The sequence below is a fragment of the Brachyistius frenatus genome, unplaced genomic scaffold (assembly GCF_029030835.1).
Source record: "Brachyistius frenatus isolate BFR_SWC_R1_liver_20210118 unplaced genomic scaffold, ASM2903083v1 Contig_69, whole genome shotgun sequence".
Classification (NCBI taxonomy): domain Eukaryota; kingdom Metazoa; phylum Chordata; class Actinopteri; family Embiotocidae; genus Brachyistius; species Brachyistius frenatus.
Window position 1 is genome coordinate 1063760 of NW_027210668.1, and position 25222 is coordinate 1088981.

At 40.4% G+C, this 25222-nt stretch overlaps 1 protein-coding gene across 9 annotated transcripts in view; it reads right to left on the minus strand.

The window, feature by feature from the left end:
- cacna1g (calcium channel, voltage-dependent, T type, alpha 1G subunit) overlaps positions 1 to 25222 on the minus strand; it is a 289223-nt gene that overhangs the window by 99002 nt on the left and 164999 nt on the right. For all 9 annotated transcript variants that reach the window (XM_069707505.1, XM_069707504.1, XM_069707506.1 and 6 more), the window contains exons 11-14: positions 9520 to 9671; positions 5825 to 6010; positions 2850 to 2964; positions 658 to 813 (exon numbers count right to left, since the gene is read on the minus strand). In XM_069707505.1, the coding sequence (XP_069563606.1) occupies positions 658 to 813; positions 2850 to 2964; positions 5825 to 6010; positions 9520 to 9671 (609 nt within the window). The remainder of the gene's footprint in view (positions 1 to 657; positions 814 to 2849; positions 2965 to 5824; positions 6011 to 9519; positions 9672 to 25222) is intronic.

Consider the following 25222-nt stretch of genomic DNA (forward strand, 5'->3'; position numbering starts at 1 on the left):
AAAAGAAATAGGGGGGTAGGCATGAAAAGAACGTATCCAAGCAGGAGACTGATGAAACAGGGGATTTGGCGACGTGGGTTGATGCACAGTCTAGTCTAGCGGACATACTTTTCTGATGATGTAGTTTTTATGGCGCTGGAAAATAAGCAGAACAATAATGAGGATGACTGCTGAGATAGTGGGGAAGAGTGGGAGGAGGAGGAGAGGCTGACAGAAAAAAAAGGAGATGAAGATGAAGAGAAGAGGGAAAATTGAGACGTGCGATCTCATGTCCTCATATAACCTCGCTGCAAAGAGTGCAAGGAAAGGTAGGCTACAGGTTAATGCCTACGGTGTTCATGAATTTATGTGCGTGTTGGTGTGAATGAACACCCGTCCATTAGTGTTATGTTGAGCCTGCACTGAAAAACAAGCACCTCATCAAGTATTAAAACCTAATTTTTACTGGAAAAGAAAAACAATTAAAGACCTGGAAGCAAGCAAGACCAAGTTGACCTAAACTCATACACAAGTCAGATTTCTTTCTCAAAGCTTTTAGGGAGGAAAAAAAACAAGATATAATTTCCGACTCGATACGGAGGCAGCATAATTTGAGCTGTATTTTTGTTTGTTTCTGGTACATATGGTTTCAATTTTTTTTGCATAGCAACATTGTACCTCTGTCTGGAATCCCTCGACCAAGATGGCGACCAGCAAGTTGAAGAGGACATAATTGCCAAAGGTCATGAGGGCGATGAAGTAGAGGGCGGCTATAGGAGTAGTGGAGGCCATGCCGTTGTATAACACCTTGTTCCAGTCCTCCTGGGTTAAGATCTGGAGAGGGAGCGGAGGAGAAGGAAAGAGAAAATTGGAAAATGCGAAATTGTTGTGGCACAATTGCTCTGGCAGTTTAACAGTACTTGATAGATAATTGCACGTCCCACGTTGAAACTGTTTCGACACCAGTCAAGTTTTCAATTCTCACAAGTACATGCAGTACACAATGTTAATGGAGGCATTGCAATTCTTTTTAACAGTGGGTCCGTGATTTCAGGTGGAGAAAGTCAAGAGTAAGCTTTTCATTTTGAGCCAGCAACCACCTTTTTAGCACAATTTACCGACTCTGTTGTTGACATTTTTACTAGCTGGCGAGGTAACTTGTTTAGTTAATGTTAGCTCAGTGAGTTGGTTGAAAACACTGTGTCCATCTCATTTTTCATTCACAGCTGGCTTGTTTTAAAATGAGGATCTTGTAGAGGGTCTAAAAGTCACGGGGATGAGGAAACAGTACTGATCTAGCATACCCTTGTTTGTTTGCTGAGCTTATATAGTTGCTCATATTTTGAAAGAGTTACTTTTAATGTTACAGAAACACAAGTACAAACTTTAGTAAATGTAATACTACCTTGGTTAATATCACCTGCTGTTTAAAATCCAGACAGAGCCGCTAACGTTAGCCCAAACTCTGATAGCTTGCACATGATGGGAAAATACTACACAATTAATGTCGTAATTGTAACGTCATCTGTAAACCCACAAACTAATGTAGCTATTTAATGAAATGCACTTTAGATATATAGATAGATAGATAGATAGATAGATAGATAGATAGATAGATAGATAGATAGATAGATAGATAGATAGATAGATAGATAGATAGATAGATAGATAGATAGATAGATAGATAATGTTGGATATTCAATATTCAAATCGTAGCTACATTTAACAAACATCATTTACCAGAAGCCATATGAGTGAAACAACCCTGTTTGACAGAAGAGGTTAGTCCATGAGCACCTCATAGGAGACGTTTTTTGACAGCAGATTACAATGAGAACGCATCGGAGAGTCTTATGGATATGGACAAACCAATAATGCAAGTGGCCACACTTTCTTTCATTGGAGCGGTAGCCTTTAACTTTGTGAAAATCTCAAAGGTGTTCCCTCCTATTAGTAGTAGACGGCAATTTATTTGAGAATATGAAAAGTAACCCAGGAACATACTGCTCATTTTCACAAGGCCCCATAAAAAAATGGATGTGGATATTTATTGTTGATGATAATCAAAGTTTAAAAACTCACTTACTACCGTCAATGTTATCACCACACCTCACCCTCTTTATTCAGGCGGTGGCCGACCATCTGGAGTTACAGTTGCTAAGCAATGATTTGTGACATTGTAGCGGTTGTGTGTTGATGAAAATGTATTCATTTGGAAAGACACGACACTGAAATCTAAAAGCTTTCATCATGTGTTGATTGAAGCCACATTGTAACTCTCTGAGAACATATCAGAATAATGTTGTGTCGAGAGACTGGCTGACACTTTACATCATCCCCGATCAAATGTTTCACTGAATTATACATGGTTACTATATTAAGAGTGATATATGCTGGACCCCACAGAGGAACCTTTAGTTAATTCATGAATCCAAGTTGACATGATGCAAGACAAAAAACTATGTGAGATACTTTGAAACGGAAATTAGATAAGTGGAAGAAAATGAGTGCGATACATAAAGGCAAGTCTGGAAGGGAGGGAACGAGGGAGGCAGGGAGGAAAGTGAAGAAAATTTGATTTGATATATTTTATTTACTACGGGAGGAAATAGTCTTTTCAGGCTCTGAACAGGGACAGGTTCAGTCATCACCCATGAAGCAGGAAGGTTTTTAGTTGGCTTGAGGGCACTCCAATAGGTACAATCTGATCACAGGAAGTCCAAGCTTCCTGGATAGACGAGGAGGTTCTAATAAACTTTTAATGTCTCAACAGACTTTAAAGACAGCCATAAAGCTTCAGTTAAATTGTCCTAACACAGTTAAATGTGACTATTTAACAGTCAGGGGAAGGGGAGAGGGTTTATGCTCACCTGGAAGACAGTCACAATGGCCCAGAGAAGCGAGTCAAAGTTCTTCCTGTCTGGCACGGTGTCTCCGTCCTTCTCCGACCCAAACTTACAACCAAACAGATGCATCCCCAGGATACTGACACAGGAGGGAGGGAGGGGGGGAAGAGGGGAGTGGGGAGGGGACAGGAAAAAACAAACAGGAAAAGGAGGGATAAATGTTTACATCAGGCCAACTCATTAGATACCGAACAAATAAACTGAAATTATTGGCAAAAAGGACTCGTTCTGACTCTCCTGTACTGATTACAGCGCTGCACTGCTGCAGAGTAACATTGATGGGAACTTCTACATAGAAGATTGTTACACGTAAGCTTAAATTCAAATATTCACAAAGTTTGTGAGCAGAAAAAATGGCATAGATAACAGCATATATGAAGCACTGCCCTTTATTGGGTCATATCAGGCGGCCCATAATGCATTGAGGCAGAAATGCTGCCAAGATAAGGGAATGGTCATGGTGTGTTTGTACCAGGTTAAGTTCAGCACCATGGAGAGCGACACAAACCATGGCAAGTGACACCTCGTGTATTTTCTAAGATCACTGACAACTAATTGGCAGTAATTATATTTAAAGGAAAAGTTCAACAGTATTTGGCTGCTTTTTTCTTAAAAGTGGGAAAATAAATCAAAACTGGAGGTTAATTAGCTTAGCTTAGCTAAGCATATTGTACGCGAAGAATAGAGGGGAAACGGCTAGCTTGGCTCCGTTTGGATCACAAAATCCACCTCCAAAGCTCACTTACTAACATCTTGCATGGTTGCATAAGGGAGGTATGTGCTGTATTAGCTTGCTGGCCAGCTAACGTTGATCAATTCGTCCAGGTCTTTTGTGCAGCATCCACACTGACTGCTTAACAACCAAACTGAGATGACGAGACTCTGGGAAGTTCTATAAGGGAAGACCTACATTTGACAAATCTTTACTTTTCTGTTTGCAAAGAGATTAAACACAAGTTTTGACTGTTTCCTCCTGCTTCCAGTCTTCATGCTAAACTACTAAACTATTTAAAAAAAAAAAGATCTGCATATGCTTTTGATTAAGCTCTCTCTCTGTAACTGTTTAAATACCATTGCACTTTACAGTTAAGTAAACCTCCCATCCCTGCTGGCAGGTTTGTGACATCTCAATGCTTTATGCTTAATGATGTTCTAATATATACTTTTACTAATGTTTTTCACTCTGCTTTGTACTTTTTTTTTAATATTCCTATCTTATAATAATTCTCTTTTTTAATTACTATTTCATCGACCTTGCACTGTTTTTTAAAATATGTATTGCATCTTTTATGTGTCTATTCCTTCTTTTGCTTTTATCTATGTGAAGCACACTGAATTACATGTGTACAAAATGTGCTACATGAATAAACTTGCTTGCTATTGATAATCAATCCGGGCTCCAGCTTCATAATTATTAGTCTTCTCAGCTAACTTTCAGGACCAAAAGCAAACATGCATATTTCCCCAAAAAGTGACCCAAAGACCCAATTCCATACGAGATATTAATTGATAGTTCTTGCTTCCCCTCTTTTTTTAATATTATTAATATTTTGGGGATATAAGGGGTGACTTTGACAGGAGAAAAAAGTAATAATAAAAAAGGAAAATAATTTTTTTTAAAAAGAAAGAAAGAAAACTGACATATTTTAGGTTGTTAGATGTATCATTTTAAACATTGTTTTATTATTTATTTTATCAAATCTTTTCAGTAGTACATCAAGCAAAAGTGGAGTCAGTTCAGCGAAAATGTTTTGACAAAAATCTATTTATAGGGAATAACACAAAACACATGGTCGATGGAACTGGACAGTTTCGTCGGCCGACTGTTGTGGTGTTCTTTGAATTATGTATCCTGGAAACAAAAACAGGAGAATGAACCTCAGATACAGTACTGTGCAACATTTTGGCACTTCAGTCTTTTTTTTTTTTTTTGCATTGTTATCCATCTACCAATACCATCAGAGAGGCGTCTGATTGTCCCGAATTCTTTCTGCAGCGTGACAACGAGTCCAAACATGCAGTCATGCAGATTTATCTTCCGCCACAAGAGGAACAAGGACTCCCCCACCAGATGATATGGTCCCTACAGAGCTCTGATCTCAACACCATGGACAGGCCAGTGCTGTATATACAGTAACACAATCTAACATATAAATGTAGGCTGACAGGAGGAAGAGAAGAAAACGCAACAAAAGACATAGACAGATGCGCTACATAAAACACCCAATTGGGGGCGTTGTTATTACGAAGCAGCTGACTCTGCACTGCGGTCTGCCTTTTATTCAGAAACAAAGACGCCGGAGCGCTACTGGAGCGGAGGGATCAATGAACGGGCCTCCGCTGTGTCAACTTGGCAACTCTTCACTCAAATCAAGGGCTGTTTATCTATGCATATATATACAAGGCCTTTGAAACTTTGTGTGTGTTTGTATATGTGTGTGTTTGTACTGGAGAGCCCGCATGGCCTCATATACATCTGAATCTACACAACACGCTGTTGAAATGGAGCAGTAAAAGACTGTGATGTATCTAACACATATGTACAGAGGCATGCTGTTGACTGTTCAACTGTTTCCTTCTTAATACATGAAGAACCATGTCTGTTCTGTTTGTATTATTTGATGATGAAGTGTGTGTCGGTATGTCAGACAAGTCCAAAGAACCTACACACACTTTTTTGTTGTTGAGCTCAGCCACAAAGCCTAAATAGGCAGAAAAAAGGAATTACGGACCTTGGGCCAAAAGAGGGAATCACTTAGTCTTGTCATGCCGTCGACTGATTTCAAACTTATAAACACACTCATATCTGAAATATTGCCATGATTGAACTCCCTCTGATGCTATTCTTCCATTAGCATTTTTTTATAAGATTGCTAGATGTATGTTTTGTGCACTGTAGGACAGGATTGGAGGTCAGTCACTCTCCCCACTCGGCCTACCTGAAGATGAAGATGAAGAGCATGAGTAGCATGCAGAAGGTGGCCACGTTGTCCATGGTCTTCATCAGCACCACCAGCTGCCTCTGCAGGGCCGGCATGAAACGCACCAGCTTCAGCACCCGCATCAGCCGGAAGGTCCGCAGCACCGACAGACCCCCGCCCTGCTGACCCACGATCTCCCACACGCTGTCAGAAGAGAAGACACACACACACACACACACACACACACACACACACACACACACACACACACACACACACACACACACACACACACACACACACACACACACACACACACACACACACACAGAGTTCATGTTAGAGTCTAATCAAATGTTTTCATATCTGACAGCCAAAATCCCTCTCTGATAATCCCAGATCTCAGACCAGTTCAAATGTCATGGAGCCCTGCTGCTTGTACTGAATCATTTTCCGCTAGTTCTAAACATGATTTGCTCCCCAGAGGAAGAGGTCCCAACCACAATGACATCATTGTAATATAGAGCTGCAAAATAATTTTCAAAAAAAAGAAACACTTGGTACTAATATTTTCACTAAGTTATAAAGCATGCAAACGCCACTCACAACTTAGTAACAGGGAGCTGCATGTTGCTTATTTAGGCTTTATAAGGGATTTGGGAGTAATTTATTTGTACTTAGTTAAATCATTAAAATATGATCAATCTTCTGGCCAACTGGGGTCAGCAGAGCAAGCCCACCACTAACATATCATGACATATGACCTTATGAACGTTTTCACAAACAGTTACCTCACAATTAGCAATATTAGCAATCATTTGTTGTGTTCGTAGTCACCCAATGAATGTAAGTCTAATGTTCAATCTCCTTTTAGCTCTGCTTTTGGTCTCCACCAACTCCTGATGGAAACATCAGGTTTGATGCACCACTACGTTCACCAGATTCTAGTCAGTAACTTTGTCTGACTGCTATTTAATCCTGTGTTTGAAATTAGTTTGATGAGAGCCAGTAAAGTGAATCATGAGCATAACATTGTGGGCCGTAAAACCAAAACAATGAGCTAAAAGAAGCTCAAAGTCTCTATGGAAATGAGGGGAACTGCAGGGTGTGGTGATAATTCTATAATGTTTTTTTTTTTTTTTATCAAAATAGTACAGAGAAGCTTTAAAATCATGATTGGGATAATATCTTAGACTAACATCTTTCATTACACCAACATTTCAAGTTTTAAAGATCAAATTCTGTATCTATTTGTAGTTAATAATGTTAAAAACCAACCAATTAGTTACAATATATTTACAGATACTTTAACAAAAAAAAAAATTTGATGATGTTATGAAAACAGCCAAATAAAAACTATTTTAAAAACAGACAAACGTAATGATATCTTTCAGGCACAGTCACAGCAGCAGTTTCCCTTTTACTGCTTATAAGTGACAAATTGGAGCATGTGTTTCCTTGTTTCGGTGAGATCTCCTGGCCTGCCTTGATAGACGAACATATCACTTTTGTTCCGCGTGTACCTGCCAGTTCCCACAGTTAGAAAATAGAAACAATAAAACATTTATTGGAAATAGTGAACTCATTATTCTAGTGGTGTGCCATCTCTGTGTTCTCTGCAACATCGCGTAGCAGACTATAAACTGCAACAAAGAGTCTGTTTATAATTTTTGACCATTATATTTTCTATTCACATTGGAATATCTGTGATATGTTGCTTTTCAGATTTGGGATTGGGTCAGTTAAACCTTTATGCTTTGCTTTGGCTGATTTCCCTCAGGATCCATTACAGCCTGATGCATTAGTTGTGTAATAACGTCTACAAGCATATACGGTGCAGTAAAAAAAAGTACTCAACCCCAATTTCTTCCATCTTTGTGTGTACCTCATACTAAACAGATGGACAACCTGAGTAAACACAAAATTAGATTTGTATGTAATAAAGTCAAAAGATTGTCTAATACTAACTGGGCCTGTGTACAAAATAGTTAGTTACTAAATCCAAAGAACTACCAGCCCTGTCCAAACAAATCATCATCGTTAAATAGACATGTTTGCTAAAAGTCATGTCAAAATAAAAAGCAATTCTCGATGGATGAGGAAGAAGGTGACTGAAATACATCAGTCGGGGACTCTGGGACTCCACAGTGAGAGACCGTATCTACAAATGCAGAAGACTTGGATAAAAGGGGGAACCTTCCCAGGAGTGGCCGACCTTCCAAAATTCCTTCAAGACCCAGTAGTGATGACTCATCCAAAAGGTCCCAAAAGATCGAAGGGAAATACAGGTCAAGGCCTCAGTATTTGACACTACAAAACCCTGGACACAAACTTTAATTTTGCCACAACACATCCTGATGACCCTCAAACCTTTCCGGAGAATGTTCTTTGGACTAATGCGTCAAAAGTAAAACTGTTTGGAAGGCCGGCGTCCCCTTACATCTGGCCTAAACCAAACACAGAAAGAACATTGAACCTACAATGAAGCATGGAGGTGGCAGTGTGATGTTGTGGAGATGACTTGCAGCTTCAGGGTGAGTTGCCATAATTGAGGGAGCAGCGCGGTATCACGCCAAACATGTTATATGCCCATCAGCCCGCGAGTGTCAGTGTCACGTTTAACTCAAACCATGTTGTTTTCCTAAACCTAAGGTGGCTAATACGAAGACAACTTACTTTTCATGCCTAGTCGAGGCAAAGCATGACAGTGACCAGGTATCCTTTAGTGGACTGATGTCTGCATTACACGCTTTGGCATAAGACCGGGTTGGAGGGAAACATTGATCCTATTCTCGGACAAATAATCGTGAAAGGGAAGGTCAGGTCACCAGTCCGTGAATTGAAGCTCAAGTGTACCTGGGTTATGCAGCAACACAATGATCCCAAATACAAGAGTACATTCACTTCTCAATGTCTCAAAAGAAATAGAGTTAAAGTTTTGGAGTGGCGACCTGTGGCTCAGCCGGTAGAGCGGGTTGCCTAGTAATCGAATGGGTGGAGGTCCATCCTTCTGTCCACGTGCCAAAGAGCCCTTGGGCAAAACACTGAACCCCGAATTGCTCCTGATGGCAGGGGGGCACCTTGCCTGGCAGTTCTGCACCATTGAAGTCTGAATGTAAGTGTGAATGGGAAACAGTGTAAAGCACTTTGAGACCACTGAGGTGATAAAGCTCTATGTAAGTGCTAACCAGTTACCTCGTCCAAGTCTGTACTTGAACCCTATTGAGGACCTGAAAAGAGCAGTTCTTGCTGCAAACCCTCAAATGTAGCTGAGCTAAAGCAGTTCTGCAAAGAAGAGTGCATCACAGTTCCACCGCAGTGATGTCAGAGACTGATCTCTGGTCCTCGGAGGTGTTTGGCCGAATCGGTTGCTGCTGAATATCAGAGGGTTATTACTTTGTCAGATTGGGGAATTAAATATCGGATCACTTTTTTTTTGCCTCAACAGATACATAAAACCTTCTTGTATTTTCTGTTTACTCGAGTTGCCGTCGTTTGATGTTAAATTTTGTTTGAAGATCTGCAGTTTGACTCAGTTTGATCCACACGAAAACAGAAGAACTCAGCAGGAGGTCGAATAGTTCTGCATGGCACAGAGCGGGGTACCTTCAGGGTTTGTGTTCCCAGTGGCATCATTTCAGATATAGAAACAAAAGGGCAGAACAGGATAGGATGCATCATATCAGGGCTTTCTTTTGGCCCCCAGCGCTCACCTGATGACCACAATTATGCCATCGAAGATATTGTAGGGGTTCTTGATGTAGCCGAAGGGCCCGTAGACCAAAACCTTCAACAGCATCTCCAGGGCGAATAGACTGGTGAAGACAATGTTACTGATCTCCAGGGCATTGGTCAACTCTTCAGGCTGGAGAGACAGAGACAAAGAATATTGGGTAATTAGTGCATTGTTACCTTAGAAACTAACATAAAGGATATAGATTTCATCTGTACTGTTGATAAAAACCTGAAAATCACCAGACTGGTAATGAAGGATGTTCATACGACTACAGCATCGACACCTATGCGTCACATGTGCACAAGGCAATATGCCAGTGACTAAATCCCAATTCAAATATGACAAATCAGTCACAGCTTCATTTTCAAACACACACAATAAACACATACAACCTTTATCTCGCACTGGGGCGCACACCAATCACAGCGCTGCCGTGCAACGTCTGCTCAAAGCTCATCAGAGGTTTGGACTGCCGCTCACATCTCGATCAAACAACCGGCGTGCGTGTGTGTGTGTGTGTGTGTGTGTGTGTGTGTGTGTGTGTGTGTGTGTGTGTGTGTGTGTGTGTGTGTGTGTGTGTGTGTGTGTGTGTGTGTGTGTGTGTGTGTGTGTGTGTGTGTGTGTGTGTGTGAGCATTTGAGCATAGAGAGAGAGAGAAAAAAAAACAGGCGATGACAGCAAGCAGACAGACAAGAGAAAAAGAACACGAGCCAAAAAGATAAAAGGTGCGGCACATCACAAAATACGACACGGTATGTAAATCAGACTTTTATGGAGAGTATCCGTAATTGTCGGCGAAGGAGAAAAGAGCCGGTGGGCGTGCTGTTATGTGTCCGTGGACCGTGTAACACCCGAGACAAGGCTTCACGGGGCCTTTCATCTCCACGCAATAAACAGTTTGCACAACTCAAACTCGGTGTCACGTACACACACATTACACTGACCTGACGCAGCGGATGGGAGGCCTTCAACAGGCCCGATCCGAGGTCGCATGTTCTCCGTCAAAAGTGTGTGTGAATGTAGATGCCTTTCGCCGTGTATTTTACAATCTCAGTGTGTGCGTGTATAAATAGAATCGTTATCCCCAAACTGAACCGCGAGGTAATGCAATGTAATGTAAACACGGTGCGTGCCATTAGGCCTGTCCTGGTGGGCCGCCACTAATCACTGCACACCATAACAGTTACTCAACACCACCACGGATACACAGAGAAAAGGAATACAGAGATTAGCATCACCAGTCCAATAACAGCTCCTTGTGCTGCATTACGGCACCAGTTTGTCTAGAGCTCTTAAGCAACGGAGTCGCTCGGTTATTATGAAATACGGTCAGCCACGGTGCCGTTACACCAGATTCAGGTCAAACAGTATGGGGAAGATGGCGGGTGCAGTGTCCCTGCTCTGAACCCATAAGCATTTCAAATGTATTTATGGCTAAGCTTTCAACTGGTACATTAAAAAAAACATATATATGTCATACCATTTGGCAGAGGACAAAAGGAAATGTAGTAACAATAAAGAGTAATCATTTTAAAAGAAGCTCCCTATCTTGTTTTTATGTACACACTCTTTGCATTATAGCAGGAAGTTAGACTTCCAAGTCTGCTCCAATGAGCCAGCTTAGTTTAACACAGCAACTCAGCGCATGACCATAAAAACATGAATTATTGTTGTTACCGTTTGATTTAAAAGAGTTAAACAAAGAATACCTGTAAATTAGGGATCTTTAAAATAGAAAAGGATTTAGCCACAGTTGTAAATTAGCCATCCACGTATTTTTACAGTGATGTCCTCTCTTTAAAGTCTATGCTAAGATAACTCAGCTTTCACTGAGTGGACATCCACATAAAAACCAGGGGGAATTCTTCCTTTGACTTACGCTTTCAGCTAGAATAAAATAAACAAACAATTTATATAACAGCAGCATTGTAGTGACAGCTCACAGAACTTTTTGTATCTGAAAGTTGAAATGGGTCATTCACTGACTGCATGTACGCACAGCGAAACAAAAAGTAGTCAAAAGCAAGCAGCATCCACAGGCAACTTCAATACGAGGATCCCGACAGATTATCTGAGTGTGAACAAGTAAACACTTACAAGTCATTGCTTGGTATTAAGTCATCATTCCTACAAGACCTGAATGTAGGTTAGGTCCAAAGGCAAAGATATGAGACCAACAACACCCGGGGCTAATATTGCACCATTAACTCTGAGCCTGACGCTTCAAAATTGAATTTCACTGGCGTTTGATAAATTACTCCACTCGTATGATGCCGCTTTCAAAAAGTCATCATACGAACATGAGAAAATAGGTTGTAATTGGCTTTCAACTGACCCACACGACCTGTACGAAAAGGATTTAAAGTGTTTTCTGGTCCGTCGCCCATGTGGTTCAGGTTTCAGTGAGTGAAATTACTGAAAGCAGCATTGACTGTTGGTGGGAGAGGTGATGTGAACAACAATCTCCAGGGTCAAACTAAAGCAATTCATCCACCCATTCATCCAACCAGACAGGGGTGGGTTAACGTGATTGGTGCCCAGGGTCAAATACAGAAACTGTACGGCCCCCTGTTCTTCTCACGTCTTTAAGTATCTACCGGTACTAATCTTCTTTATATTTTCACACGAGCCCATATTTTGTATGCTGTAATACTATTTTTCACAGGTTACTGTGTGGCAGATCACATCTGAGGTCCTATTTATCTCACCACATTATCAAGTAAGAGATATCTCCTATAAAACTGGTCCACAAGATGAAATGTTCCCTGTTTGAAATGAATAAAGTTACTGAATTTAACTGACATTAAATAGGACAGTTGTCTGCTTTGCCCCGTTGATAATTCAGCACTGAACCCAGACAACACATTATCTGGCACTATAACACCATTATGCTAATTCCAGCTTTGTTTCATTATTTAGTCCCTTCCTGGGAAAATGGAAATGTAAGATACTTTAGGCGTGTAAGCAAACAATCAGTGCTGTTGTTTTTATGCTGAGGACATATGTGATGTGCTGAATGACCAGATTTGCATGAGGAGGCTGTCATTGTTCGGAGTAGGTTGTTCTCTGTTTCTCTGACATGTTTCCAAGCCTGTCAGTTTGTCACAAATGGTATTATTTATCATGTTACAACAGTTTAGCTGTTTTTGAAGGCAAAAGGATGTCATCCCACTTAATAACAGTTTAGGGGCTTGTTTCTTTATTCATAAAGTCCTACTTATATTACAATTGTTACGTACTGTCTAACGATTATCAGTACTGGTAAAAATGTCTTGACTTTGAAGAAAGTAGTTTTCATGCAGTTTAGGGGAAGAGTGTAACTCTGGTTGTTTTCTTTTTAACAGATGGTCCTGAGACGCCTCATTTGCGAACTAACGGTGGACACAACAATTTACAGACGTCACTTAAATACCTCATACGCAGGCCATTGGCGGATGTTAACTAGCCGGCGGCACGCAGAAGAGCTTCCAGTTATCAAAACAATTGAGACGGTGCAATAAGAACACAGTTGTACTGCTACCAAAACGACGCTGCGCCCTTTATACTTCTTCTTTGTAGATGCATGACGCATGAAGGTCCAATTATTTGTAAAACTTAGGCCATACAAGTGTCTCAATAAAAACAAATGAAATAGTCAAAGTTGTCATATTATTATTGATATATTGATTCATTCAGGATGTGAGCTCAAAGCCACGTTTTGATCCGCTACTGTTTGCCCTGTTAAAGTTACTGCATGCGTTTAAACAAACTCAACATTTCCTGTATCCATTTCAAATGAAACAGCCCTCCAGCGTTTCAGTAGAGACAACGGCTTCATTTCTTAAAAAAGGCTTTTATTGTAAAATATATGCAGGCACCTGTTGCCACTGAAATTGGACAATCACAGTCTAAGTGAGTAATCTGGAACAACCGTTGAAAATAGCAGGATTTTTGACGATTAAATTAAAGAGATGAAAACATACATTATTGACTCCTGTGCAAAAACTTGCAACTGTAGTCACTGTTGTTCCACGACGTCAGAACCAGCATCAACTTCATGCTTCATGCTCCCATGTTTGGGCTTGCGTGTGACAGGTGGGCTCCAGTGCTTCAACACACAGAACTACATCCCTGCATATAAATACTGCAGTTCCATACCCAGCTCTAATACTGTCTGGCTCTCACACAAAACTCTGCAGCCGCATCTTATCTGACCTTTCAACACTTTATAATGTGACTCTTCTGTGATCAGCATATCAGTACTGACACCCTGTATTCTTGTTGCTCTTCAATATATCAAATAAGCTATTAATATTATATGCAAATTCAACAACTTCCAATTTGTCACCACTGCTATTCTAAACAAAGAGGTGGACCGAAACACGGAAATATACAAACAATTGTGAAATCAGTGTCGACTTGTTGCCCTAAATTGTTCCATTAATAGTTTAAAAGCGGTGTATTTTACCCCATTGTTGTTATTATTACTAGCATTTCAATGTAATCTCTATCATGAAACCTCCCTGTCTGTCAAGGGAATAATGTACAGAAAGGACTGCAACACTGTTGAAAAAGAATAATTTGCCCACAGCTCCCGCCAGTGAACCCTGCTCCCTGAAAAACAAGCTTCTTCTCCGTTTCATCTCACCTCTTTGTCATCGTCTGCGTCTCTTGTGTCTGTCTCTGGGTTCACAGACACAGATGAACCTGTTCGTTTGATCCCGCTGCTTCATTGTGCCCATTCATTTGTACCTCGACAAGCACGGCGGCGGCAAATCCTTCATATGCTCACACACACACACACACACACACACACACACACACACACACACACACACACACACACACACACACACACACACACACACACACACACACACACACACACACACACACACACACTCACCTCACGCACACACACATTGTGTGATTAAGGAAAGTTCAAAGGGTAAATAAATGCAGGGGCACTTAGATGTTTGTGTGTTCTTGCAGATGAATGCCCTCACACACAGTTATGAAGAAAACACAGTGCACAGAGAGGTGGAGCCGAAGTTACATTAATAACCACCGGCCTCACACATAAACCCACACAGCGAGCTCTACTCCCACACTGATACCCATGTATGCACACATTCTGTATGTCTGTTCTGCACAGACTCACACCTACGACCATGCAGGCAGGCAGGCAGACAGACAGACAGACAGACAGACAGACAGGCACGCACACATGCAGCTGTATAGTACAATGGATGCGTTTGATAAGCCAGAACAAGAAGTACACTTTTTTATGAGGTGAGACTTGGACTGCAGACATCTGGCCTTGAGACTGAGGTTCAGGTCATTATTTTTCCCCCACTGTTTCTGCTGCGCTATTGTTCCAGCTTGTATATTAGACATTCCTCAGACATCATGCAGGATTACCGCACGAGAATGAGACCATAAAAAGCCGTTCTCACACAAAGAAGGTAGAAAAACAGACCAACAAACACACATGCTAGCATCACCAAAGGTGCACAGCCATTAGCTTATCAAACAGGAGAAATGTCTTAATTGACTAATGGCCTGCGAGGTGTGTGCTCTTCCTAGTGGGAGACGGATGTGTCCACGCGCGAGTGTGTACGTGAGAAAGACGCTCACACTTTTCTAATTGCTTCTTTTGATGGCTGTTTCCCGGGTAATGAGGCTGCAGGAGCATTAGGAGGTAAAGTGTGTTAGATGAGGAATAGTGTAATCCAGTTAGCACTAATGTAATGTCACCTAATCTGATGTGATCTAATCTAAACAAGATGCTGCTCGCCGCACCGCGCCAGACTGTCAGTGATACAGCAGTGTCTGTTGTGTGTGTGTGTGTGTGTGTGTGTGTGTGTGTGTGTGTGTGTGTGTGTGTGTGTGTGTGTGTGTGTGTGTGTGTGAAAGTGTTTGTTAGTTTAATCTCGTGTTTTTGTTGATTTTTTTTGCTGCAGAAGAGAACATTTCAAGCATGAAATGGAGAATGAGACACTCACCACTGAGGTTGGCTGTGATTTAATCATAATGAGGAGGATGTCTGATGCCTTATCTCAGATGAATGAATCATGTGAAACTCTATACGAGCATCTTAACATTATTTAAGAGAGAACTACTCAGGGTTCATGACTGTGAGGAACTTAATAGGGCTGTTTAGATCTGTCCGATACCACTACAGGGCCAATTGTGTCTCAGTTGATGAATCTCAGGAAAAAAACTAAGTATAAGAAACTTAATTCTAGGGCTGGCTACAGCATGTGTCTGGCAATCTCTTGGCCAGCAGATACTCAAGGCTGCTGGGAAATAGTCCAGACCATAGTTCAATGTAAAATGGTCAATTTGTCAATTAATTAAATTCATTAAAACATACAAATTATAATCTTAATAAAACAAAAACCAATGTGTAAATAATACAATTTGTTATGTGTTATAAGTAATATCCTAAGCTTACTGGCTACTTGCTGTATAGCTTCATATCTAATAGATGCTGTATCATTCAGGTAACAATCTGTTCATCTAACACTTTGCCAGAAAGCAAATATGCATATTTTCATAATTGTCACATTATTCCTCCAAATCTGGTGTTCAACAAGGCCTAATTTTAGGGTCCTTGTTTTTTTCTACTTTAGATAAATGATATTATTAAACATTATGGTGGTTAACTGCCATCTGGTATCTAAATAAACAGACTGACATTTGAACAATGAAATAAATTACCATGTGGTTTGAATTAAACAAACTCCTTTCATAGTCTCATTTACACATTTGTATTTCTGTAGTGATTTAAATACCAAACTCTGAGCACTTTACAATTTCGAACACATTCTAAAATTCAATCTCTATTAATTGTGTAAACTTTTCCCTCGGGCTTTAAAAATTATGTCAAATCGTTCCTCTAAGCCAACAGCTAGTATGTTTTTATTGTGTAATTACATCTCTGACAGTAATTTCTGTTAATTTAATTAATTAAATGATTGCCTTATTAGTTTTGGTCCCAAACTGTTTCGCCATCAAGGGGAGCCACATGTTTCGCCTCTTGGCTTTTTGCCTCTGCACATCTGTTAGTGGATCACTCTACTCTCATGATTTCACCTTTTTGCCCTTTAGCTGTCCTTATTCAAATATGCAAAAATGTTAGTGTAGTTTCCCTGCCTGTCAGCCCAGTCACCCATCGACTCTGACTGCATTTAATGAAATGTTAAGTATTTTCTGAATAAATAGCTGCTCTGTGAGCCGGAAAAAAGATCCAATCTGAGTTTAAGGGACAATGCAGAAAGGATGAAATGGCAGAGGCAGTGCAGGAACTCGAAAGAAGCATTTGCTAAATACAAGCAGCATGTTATTTGACATCTCACTGAACCAGGAAATAACAGAATCCATCATTTGATCACTCCATTGATTCTCCCTTTTTGATTTCATGGCCTTCAGAGCTGGAAAAGCCCTCGTTCTATAAACCCGGATTAGGAGCTGTTGTTTTGCCTTCGACGTCTTACCATTGTACAAATTAGAAAAACACTTTTCTTAGGCCTGTCTTGGAGAGAGGCCAGTGTTTTCAGATGCCAACTCTACATTCCTCCGGCAGGGCAGGATAAAAGCTGAATAAATATTGTCTCTGGTTGGAGCAAGAAGCAGAGCGAGAGGTTATTTTAACTGTCTCTCTGGGTTTAGCAGGGGAGAAGCAAACTTGTGCATGAGCACAGTGCAGCATGGGAACATATCAAGAAGCCATCAACACATAAAACGCACTGTATACATTTATTTTATCACTTATGGAAATACAAAAAAAAGTCATAACTCTAATCTTAACATTTTTAAATTTCGGCGTGCTTTTATTTTGAAGGGAGACAACAAGGAAGGGGCTGAATCATAGCCAGAAGAACAGACACCCACAATCACAACAAAATTCAAAGAGCCTTAAAGGACCCGTTCAACTTTTTTCAAGTCTATCTTAAATCAATCGGCAGGTGCCCATACAACAGCCCCTGACTTCCTTTGGAAATAATATTTTAATAAACAGAAAGGATTATCACAGCAAGTAAAAACTATTTGAGTGTATTGATGGTCTCCTGACTGTGACCCTCTCCTTTAACATCCTCAGTGAAGTATTTATTCTGCAGGGAAAAAAATGTAAGCTTTCTATTATTGTGCCTTTCCCACTCACAGCTACTGTTGCAACTGGCAGGTTTTTCTTCCAATCTGTCATTCCCACTAGCCTCAGAAAACTGTGTGGTTTGGGCTAATTAGCAATAGATAAACTAAAATGGTGACTGTGGTGAATATTATGACTGGTAAATACGTTTTTATAAGCACTTATCCTGGCTGAGTTTTTGTCTTGTTAAACTCACTACTTTAACTCCAACAGATAAAACAACAACAACATCACTCACTTTTTAAAATACTACACTACAAAAAAGCTACAACAAAAAGAGATTGAATTTGAGGAGATGATGACTTAATATCATTGAACTGATCTGTCCATGCAGCTGGTTCATTCCAATTGATATTAAAATAAACTGGTTCCACTGTCGAAATAATAAACTCTCAGAAGTGTTCAAAGGTTTGAAATTGGTAGAAAATGTGTTTTTTTTTCCTATTTCTTGAAATCAGACTTGCTACAACACAGTATTAAGTAAAACACACTGAATATTAGCAAATCATTCTCAATCAGGTTGGCTCAAATAGAAATAGATAGGTTTAAACCCATATTTAATTTCAAATTAGACTTCAATCTTTTCCAGAATCTGCACAATATACCATGAATTCAAAGACAGAAACTCGTACATAACTTTTAGAACAAGTATATTTATCTCATGTCCAGATCTTAGAAAAGGAAATGCAACAATTTGGGATCTTCTCATCCTGACGTACTGCTTAAAATAAAGCTTCTAGCATTATGAAGTATATGTTTTACAGACATGTTCTTTTGTATCTTGTTAAAAGTAACTCAAATAAAAGAGAAAACAAGTGACATTCACACTTGTTTTTCCACACTAAAAATAAGACCAGCTGGATTTCAAAGCTAAATATCAGGATTTTTCTTCAGATCCAGTTTTTTGCAGTGTAAAGAGGAAGACCTGCATCTTCCACTGCCACGTGTGATGATAGCAGCCATATGACGACTCCACTGTTCAGTCTGTTACACATCACTAATGCAAAGCAGAGCAAAGTTGCATGCACATCTTTTTTTCTCGTTTTTGTTATTTCAAATGGGGGTTAATGATGGTTGATGCTTTGTTTTCACATTCTTTCAACTTCTAACATTTGCACATGCAGTGAGTGTAACTCGACCCCTAAACCCTCTCTGCTCTGCTCAAAGTCAAGCTTCCCTTCCCAACCTCATAAAGTGATCAAACAAACTGTACAAACACCGACATGCATCACTCAGAAGTTCACAGACCAACTCTGTGTGTGCTTCCTTCTTCAAGTGAATACTTTCCAGCTCAATAAAGTCAAAACGCCGCCGCAGCGGGCAGTGCGGGCCGAGTGACCCCAAAGTGACTTCAGATCACTTTGTGCTCATGTACCAGCTCACACGCTGAGCTCATATTCATGTCAGCGCTAAAAAGCTTCCACTATAACAGCAATTTCCAAAAACAGGAACCATGCATTTCGCCCCGCTGTTCCCTCGACACCTCGGTCTGTTTCTGCGCCTCTTAGCTTCGACTCACTACTCTGGCGTCCGCGCCGTTCGTCGAGGGAGCGGCGAGACTGACGGCAGCGCTGGGGAGAAAAGACGCCGGACGCACGCTGCCTCTGTAAGGAGGAAGTTCCTTATGTGAAGTGAGAGGGAGGTTGACCTTCCCGAGTAAACAGACTATGGGCCGTGTCACATAGTTGGCAGCCGCACAACTATTCCATCAGCTCCACCATAAATGGTAACGCTCTTAAACTGCGCCGGGAGATAAAGCAGACACCCTCTCCGTGCTCATCCCAACCCGTCCTCCTCCACTCTTACCCCGTCACCTCCGCAGTCCTCACACTCTACTTATTCCCATCCAACACTCTATTTAATCATCTTTTTGTCCCTCCATCTTGCCCGCTCTGCGGGGAGCACGTGTGCACCCTTTTGAGCGATTGTGTGTACGTATGCATTGAGGAGATAGGAGGCCGACACGAGGAGGCACTGCTTTGTGTCATGGACAGCGAGGAAGTGGCGCTTCATACTTCCTGACAGGCAGCAGTGTAGCAACACGTCTGCGTTCGGAGGACACGCGTGTTGGATGCGCGGTGTCTGTTATGGTCTCTCGTCCCCAGTGCCAGATCCAGTTGCAAGTCTGGAGCTAAAAAGTCAATACTCGTCAGTCTCAGAGCAGAATTTAAAGCTCGCGAGTCACAGCCAAAAAGTATTACATCTTCTCCTTCATCACAGTAACGAGTAAATATTCTGGAGGGAGATAAAACAATTGAGGTGGTTCCTAATTTGATTTACGCAGGAGTGTGTGGTTAATGCAAGACATATTCCTGCCAATGGTGTCTTAAAGCAATCTGGCAGCAAGAAATACTGACAACCAGCACAGGTTTTAAAGTAATTAAAAAAAAGATGATCAAAAACTGAGAACCACTGAAATATGTAAATATAATTGGGTGGGGACACGACTCGACTCAACTCAACTTAAACGTTACTTTTTTGAGGTAACATTTTTGTTGACCGATGGCCAAAATCCGATCAATTTTCAAAAGTACTCGATTTGATGTATTTGTACTGTAGTTGACGATTTCCATTTCATGCAACTTTATACTTTACTCCACTAAATCTCAGATTAAAAAGACAAACGCTGTATATTTAAATCTAGTGATTTCAAATTGTAATTTGTCTGATAAACAGAAAGAGATGTTCCTTTATAGGTTCAGAAAAGTCTCCTTAACTCAAAGCCAAATCAATTACTTTAAATCCCACTTGGATTTGCTGGAAAATGCATTGTTTTTCTGAGCTTGTTGACTTTTAGGAGATATGTGGTTCTTCCCGAACAGACCGATATTAATATAATGATGTTGATCATGATGATGATGATCTCATGGAACAAGATGAACTACAACTAACCAACAGTTCATAAAATGATTAGAATGAACACAACCCTAAATAACTGCAGCTCTTAAATACATATTAATTCAACAATAATATTAACCCAGTAACATCATATATAATACTTAAAAACTTAAAATTTACTGCATGTGTACTTTTACTTTGATACTTTAAATAAATGTTTCTGATAATGGTTTTACTGGAGTAAAGTTTTAAATACATGACATTTACTTGTAATGTAGTATTTTCAGTGTAGTATGTAGTACTTTTACTTGAGTAAAGGACACAAATACTTTGTCCACCACTGCCAGTATCCAATCATCACACTGTAGATAACTTTGTCATAAACATTTGCTGACTACATTTACAACATTCAAAGGGTGTCATTTGAAGTTGAGGGGCTGCCACTGTGTTTTCACAGCTTTAGAATTATTCTTGACAATAGAGAAAATAGTCTGTGGCGAGTAAATGGAAACGACAATCACAGTGACTGTGAAATACACACACACACACGCAAACAAACACAATCTCAAATTAACACCATCGTTTATGACTGATAAGCCCATTATATAGTCTGTAATTATTTCCATCGGAGATATTGATTGGCTTTTACAAATAGGTTGTGCCTGAAGTTAGATTCACGTGTGTTACAGTCGACGTTCTGCACGTTTCTCTCTCAATCAATTATTCATCAGGGTGGTTATTTTATCTTCATAAATTCTCCTTACGGCACAGTCAGAACTTTACAACCTTATTTGCATCTGAATGAGGCATAATACCAGATCTATTATGTGCATGTATGTGGGTGAGTATCATCCATTTAGAGAACAGGAGAGGGGGAATGGAAAACAGGTCAACTTGATCGATAAGCTGTCACACTCAATTTATCTGAAACACTGCATCATAAAGGAACGGTTTTCTTTGACTTACATTCAGCAGATGATTCATGGGAGGTTTTATCTCTATCCATTAGAGAAGTATGCGGATCATACATTATGGCCATAATTATGATATCTATGATACATCCACTTTGCCTCAGGCACAAGACAGATGAACGATGCATGAAGAATGAACAACAAAATATTCAACATCATTCAGTTAATAACTGTTATTAACAAACCGTTAAGTTATTAACAAGTTATTGGCAGAATTTTGTATTGCTAACTCAATATTTTTCCATCCATGATGCCATATTTATAAAATATGTACATTAGAAAAACATGAATACCAACACATTCTGTTCCTTTACTTTGACTATTGACAGTAATACCAGTTGATTGTCGTACTGTACGGGAGAAGTGATCTAATTAGTGCTGTTAAGGAAGTCACTATGTTTGTAAGGTTCTTCCAGCGATAGCAGTTATTAAAGGATAATTCCAGTTTGTTTCAACCTGCAGGATGTCCCATTAATGTGCCTACTAGGAGTCTATAGGTCACTCTCCAGATCCACAGCAGATATTTAGGGAAACAATATGACAGCATGTAAATGACACACTGTATATGAGCGGGGCGGGGAGGGGGGCGTTGAAAAGAAAAAAACATGATTCTCACGTAAATAAAAAAATAAAATAAAAATAAACATTTGTTTTTGAGTCTGACAAAAGAAAACTGATATTTGACAGTTTTGCTAATTGCAAATGATTGCATTGGATTTCCATCCAACAGCGGGTTACATAATGATGCTGCCAATTCATCCATGTGCACACCACACATGAAGCAACCCCCCACTGAGTCGACCTTCTTGCTAACTTCCGAGGTCACCACCCATCAAAAGAAGGTTAGCTTCCTAAGCTAGCCAGTTACTTTTCAACCATTGAAAGTTAACTTGATTTAAATCAACGTTTATTCATAAATAAAAAAATGTATTTAAACAAATTTTTATTTCAACTTTACAGACCGGATTAAGATGCTCCACGAGCCGGTTCCTGCCCTTGGGCCACATTGTGCCCATGCAAGGTAAATGCTTAAAATAATGTTGACCATTAACTTTTAAACTCTACAAAATGATCTATACACCTGCATGACACTTCTGTCATTGACATATGGCTATAATCCCGGCTGAAGCTGTGTAGCACTGAGCTCAGCAGCTGAAGCTACAAACACTGTCTTTGGTCAAACTACTTTTACAGTAAAAGTGGTAGCCACATGGGGTTCACACTGTGTGGGAAACTCCAGGAACAAACTTGGCTGAAGGATGTATGGAAACTGAAACCCCAGCTCTTCTCCATGTGCACAGAATTACAGAGACATCAGACGCTTACTGATCCTCATGTCTATTGGATGTCGATGGGCTTGCAATCAATGAAGCGTCTCACTTAAGTTTTCAGCAGCCTGTCTGGAGACACGGAGGATTTAGGTTACCCAAACTAGGAAAGACTACTTAAGAAAGAACAGGACAAGCTGGAAAGGTGTATGAAGAAAGAGAAGTAAAAGAGGTGAACAAAAAGGGGAAAAAAAGTGAAGTGACAAGAAAAGTAAAAGCGGTACAAGTGGAAGATAATTTGACAACAAGCGAGGAGGACAAGAGGAAGAAAAAGCAGAATAAGAAGAAAGAGGTATGAGCAAAAACTCAAGGAAAAAAGCCAAGAAAAAAAAAGGATGGGCGAAAGGTGGAGTCTAGAAAGCTATAAAACCTTCCCTCTCTCTCTGTTTGTGTGTGAGAGAGCGTGTGTGTCTTTGTGCTGAGGATGCTTGGCATCTGGAGATGTTTATAGGCACTGGGTCAGAGACCAAAAGTAACCCCGTAAAACCTGGCCCGGCTTCAATCTCCTACTAAACACCTACACTCACCAACAAACACAACAGTTGTGCCACTTACTTATACTTGTGTTATCTAACTTTACACCAAATCACACATGCCAAAAAAAACCCACGACAATAGCCTCAAACACAATGCGTACCTCGACACTGAAACCTGCACTTGGCAAACTGTTTTATGTCCTCTGTAAAGAACACTCATGAGAACATCATAGGAGGAAACTGCACAGTGGAAACAAAACAAAAAAATTGATATTAGGACAGATCACAGATGTGAACATTGGAGTAAATCCACCCTGCTATATGTTTTTACTGGTAGAGTGATTACTAAAGTGAAGGGGCATTTCAGGCAATCAAATCTAGTTTTACCAAAGCTGAAAAAGCAACAAGAGACCTGTGTCTTCAAATACATTAATATACCTGCCTTTTGCTTTACCATAAATGCTTTGTTGGACATTTAACTGTACTGTACATTTACTGCTGATGTTTTCATAGCAGATGTGTGGTCTTCTTACACTGTATTGGACTTGGAATACCAGTTCCATGAACATTAAGGTCTCAATTACTCACAAACTTTCCCAAATGTAAAAGTTCACCCGGTGCTTTGTAACTGCTGTTTTCAGCAGGGTCAAACCTCTGGGAAGACTGTAAATTATTCCACTTAAGTATCACAAGCGTAATAGACCCAAACCCTTAAACAAAGCCTGGACTTCATCAACGGCCCATCGTTCTTAAAATCTCTTGGGTGGCTCCTTGGAGCAGGTCGAGTGCTTTGAATCAGTGTTGATTTTGTCCATGACCACGATCTGTCTTTAAACTTAACTAAGAGCTTTCAATTGCACAAACATAAGAATAAAAACATTTGCACACTTTGGCTGCCTGGAGCAGATACTGAAGGGAAACCAAAGGGAATTAAAACTGCAAGCAGTGATCATATCCCTGCTTAAAGTTGCTATTGTTGTCTCGTTTCCTGTCTCCAGCAGGGGGCGCTACGACTATGATGGAATATTACTATCAGGTGTCTTCAGGGCAACACATCAGATGTATGGTCTCACCACGCCGGATGTATGTGACACGTTTCGTAAGGTTTCAAGCATCCTTTGACCTTAAACATCAACTTCCTGTGTCACAGTGAAACATCAAACTTTGCCGCATCGCCACGGCAACGCCCTTTGACAAAGTAGAACGCATTTCTCAATATATTATCAACCACGTTTAAGCTATTCTGACCTGACTTTAGGTTAATGTGATCAACCAGCTCGACGTAGCATGTGGAAGTATGAAATATTTCATTTCCAGTTGCCAACAGGGGGCGCTATGACTCTGAGCGAATATTACCCCAGAGGTGTCTTCAGCGCGGGGCGAGACGCTCAAAATGGCCGCCACATCACGGGCACACGAAAACAAATTCTTTTGATGACTTTTCATCCCAAACATGTTAACAGTAAACTGACTCAATTTCAAGTCGGTCCGACAAAATCCCTAGAAGTTCATTAAAGTACATGTGCAAATTGCCAAAAATGGCAACTAAATTCAAAATGGTGGACTTCCTGTTGAGTTGACGTAATGGTGCAATGTAACTTTTTTGTGCGTCGAGGTGTGATACACGTGTCCACCGGATTTAAGGCATGTACGTAAATGCGGCCGCCGGGGCATGTCTTTAGGAGGCGCTAGCGAGCCGTTTGGCCACGCCCACTCGCGACTCCACCAGAATACGAAATTTTTCGCCGGAAGAGATGTGTGTACCAACTTTCATGAGTTTTTGAATATGATAAAGCCTCCAAAAATGCAGTTCTTTGCGGAGAAAAATAAGGAACGAGAATAATAATTTTACGAATAACAATAGGGCTTTCGCACCTTCGGTGCTTGGGCCCCATTAAATCAACATTTAGAAGGATACAGACACATCCAACAT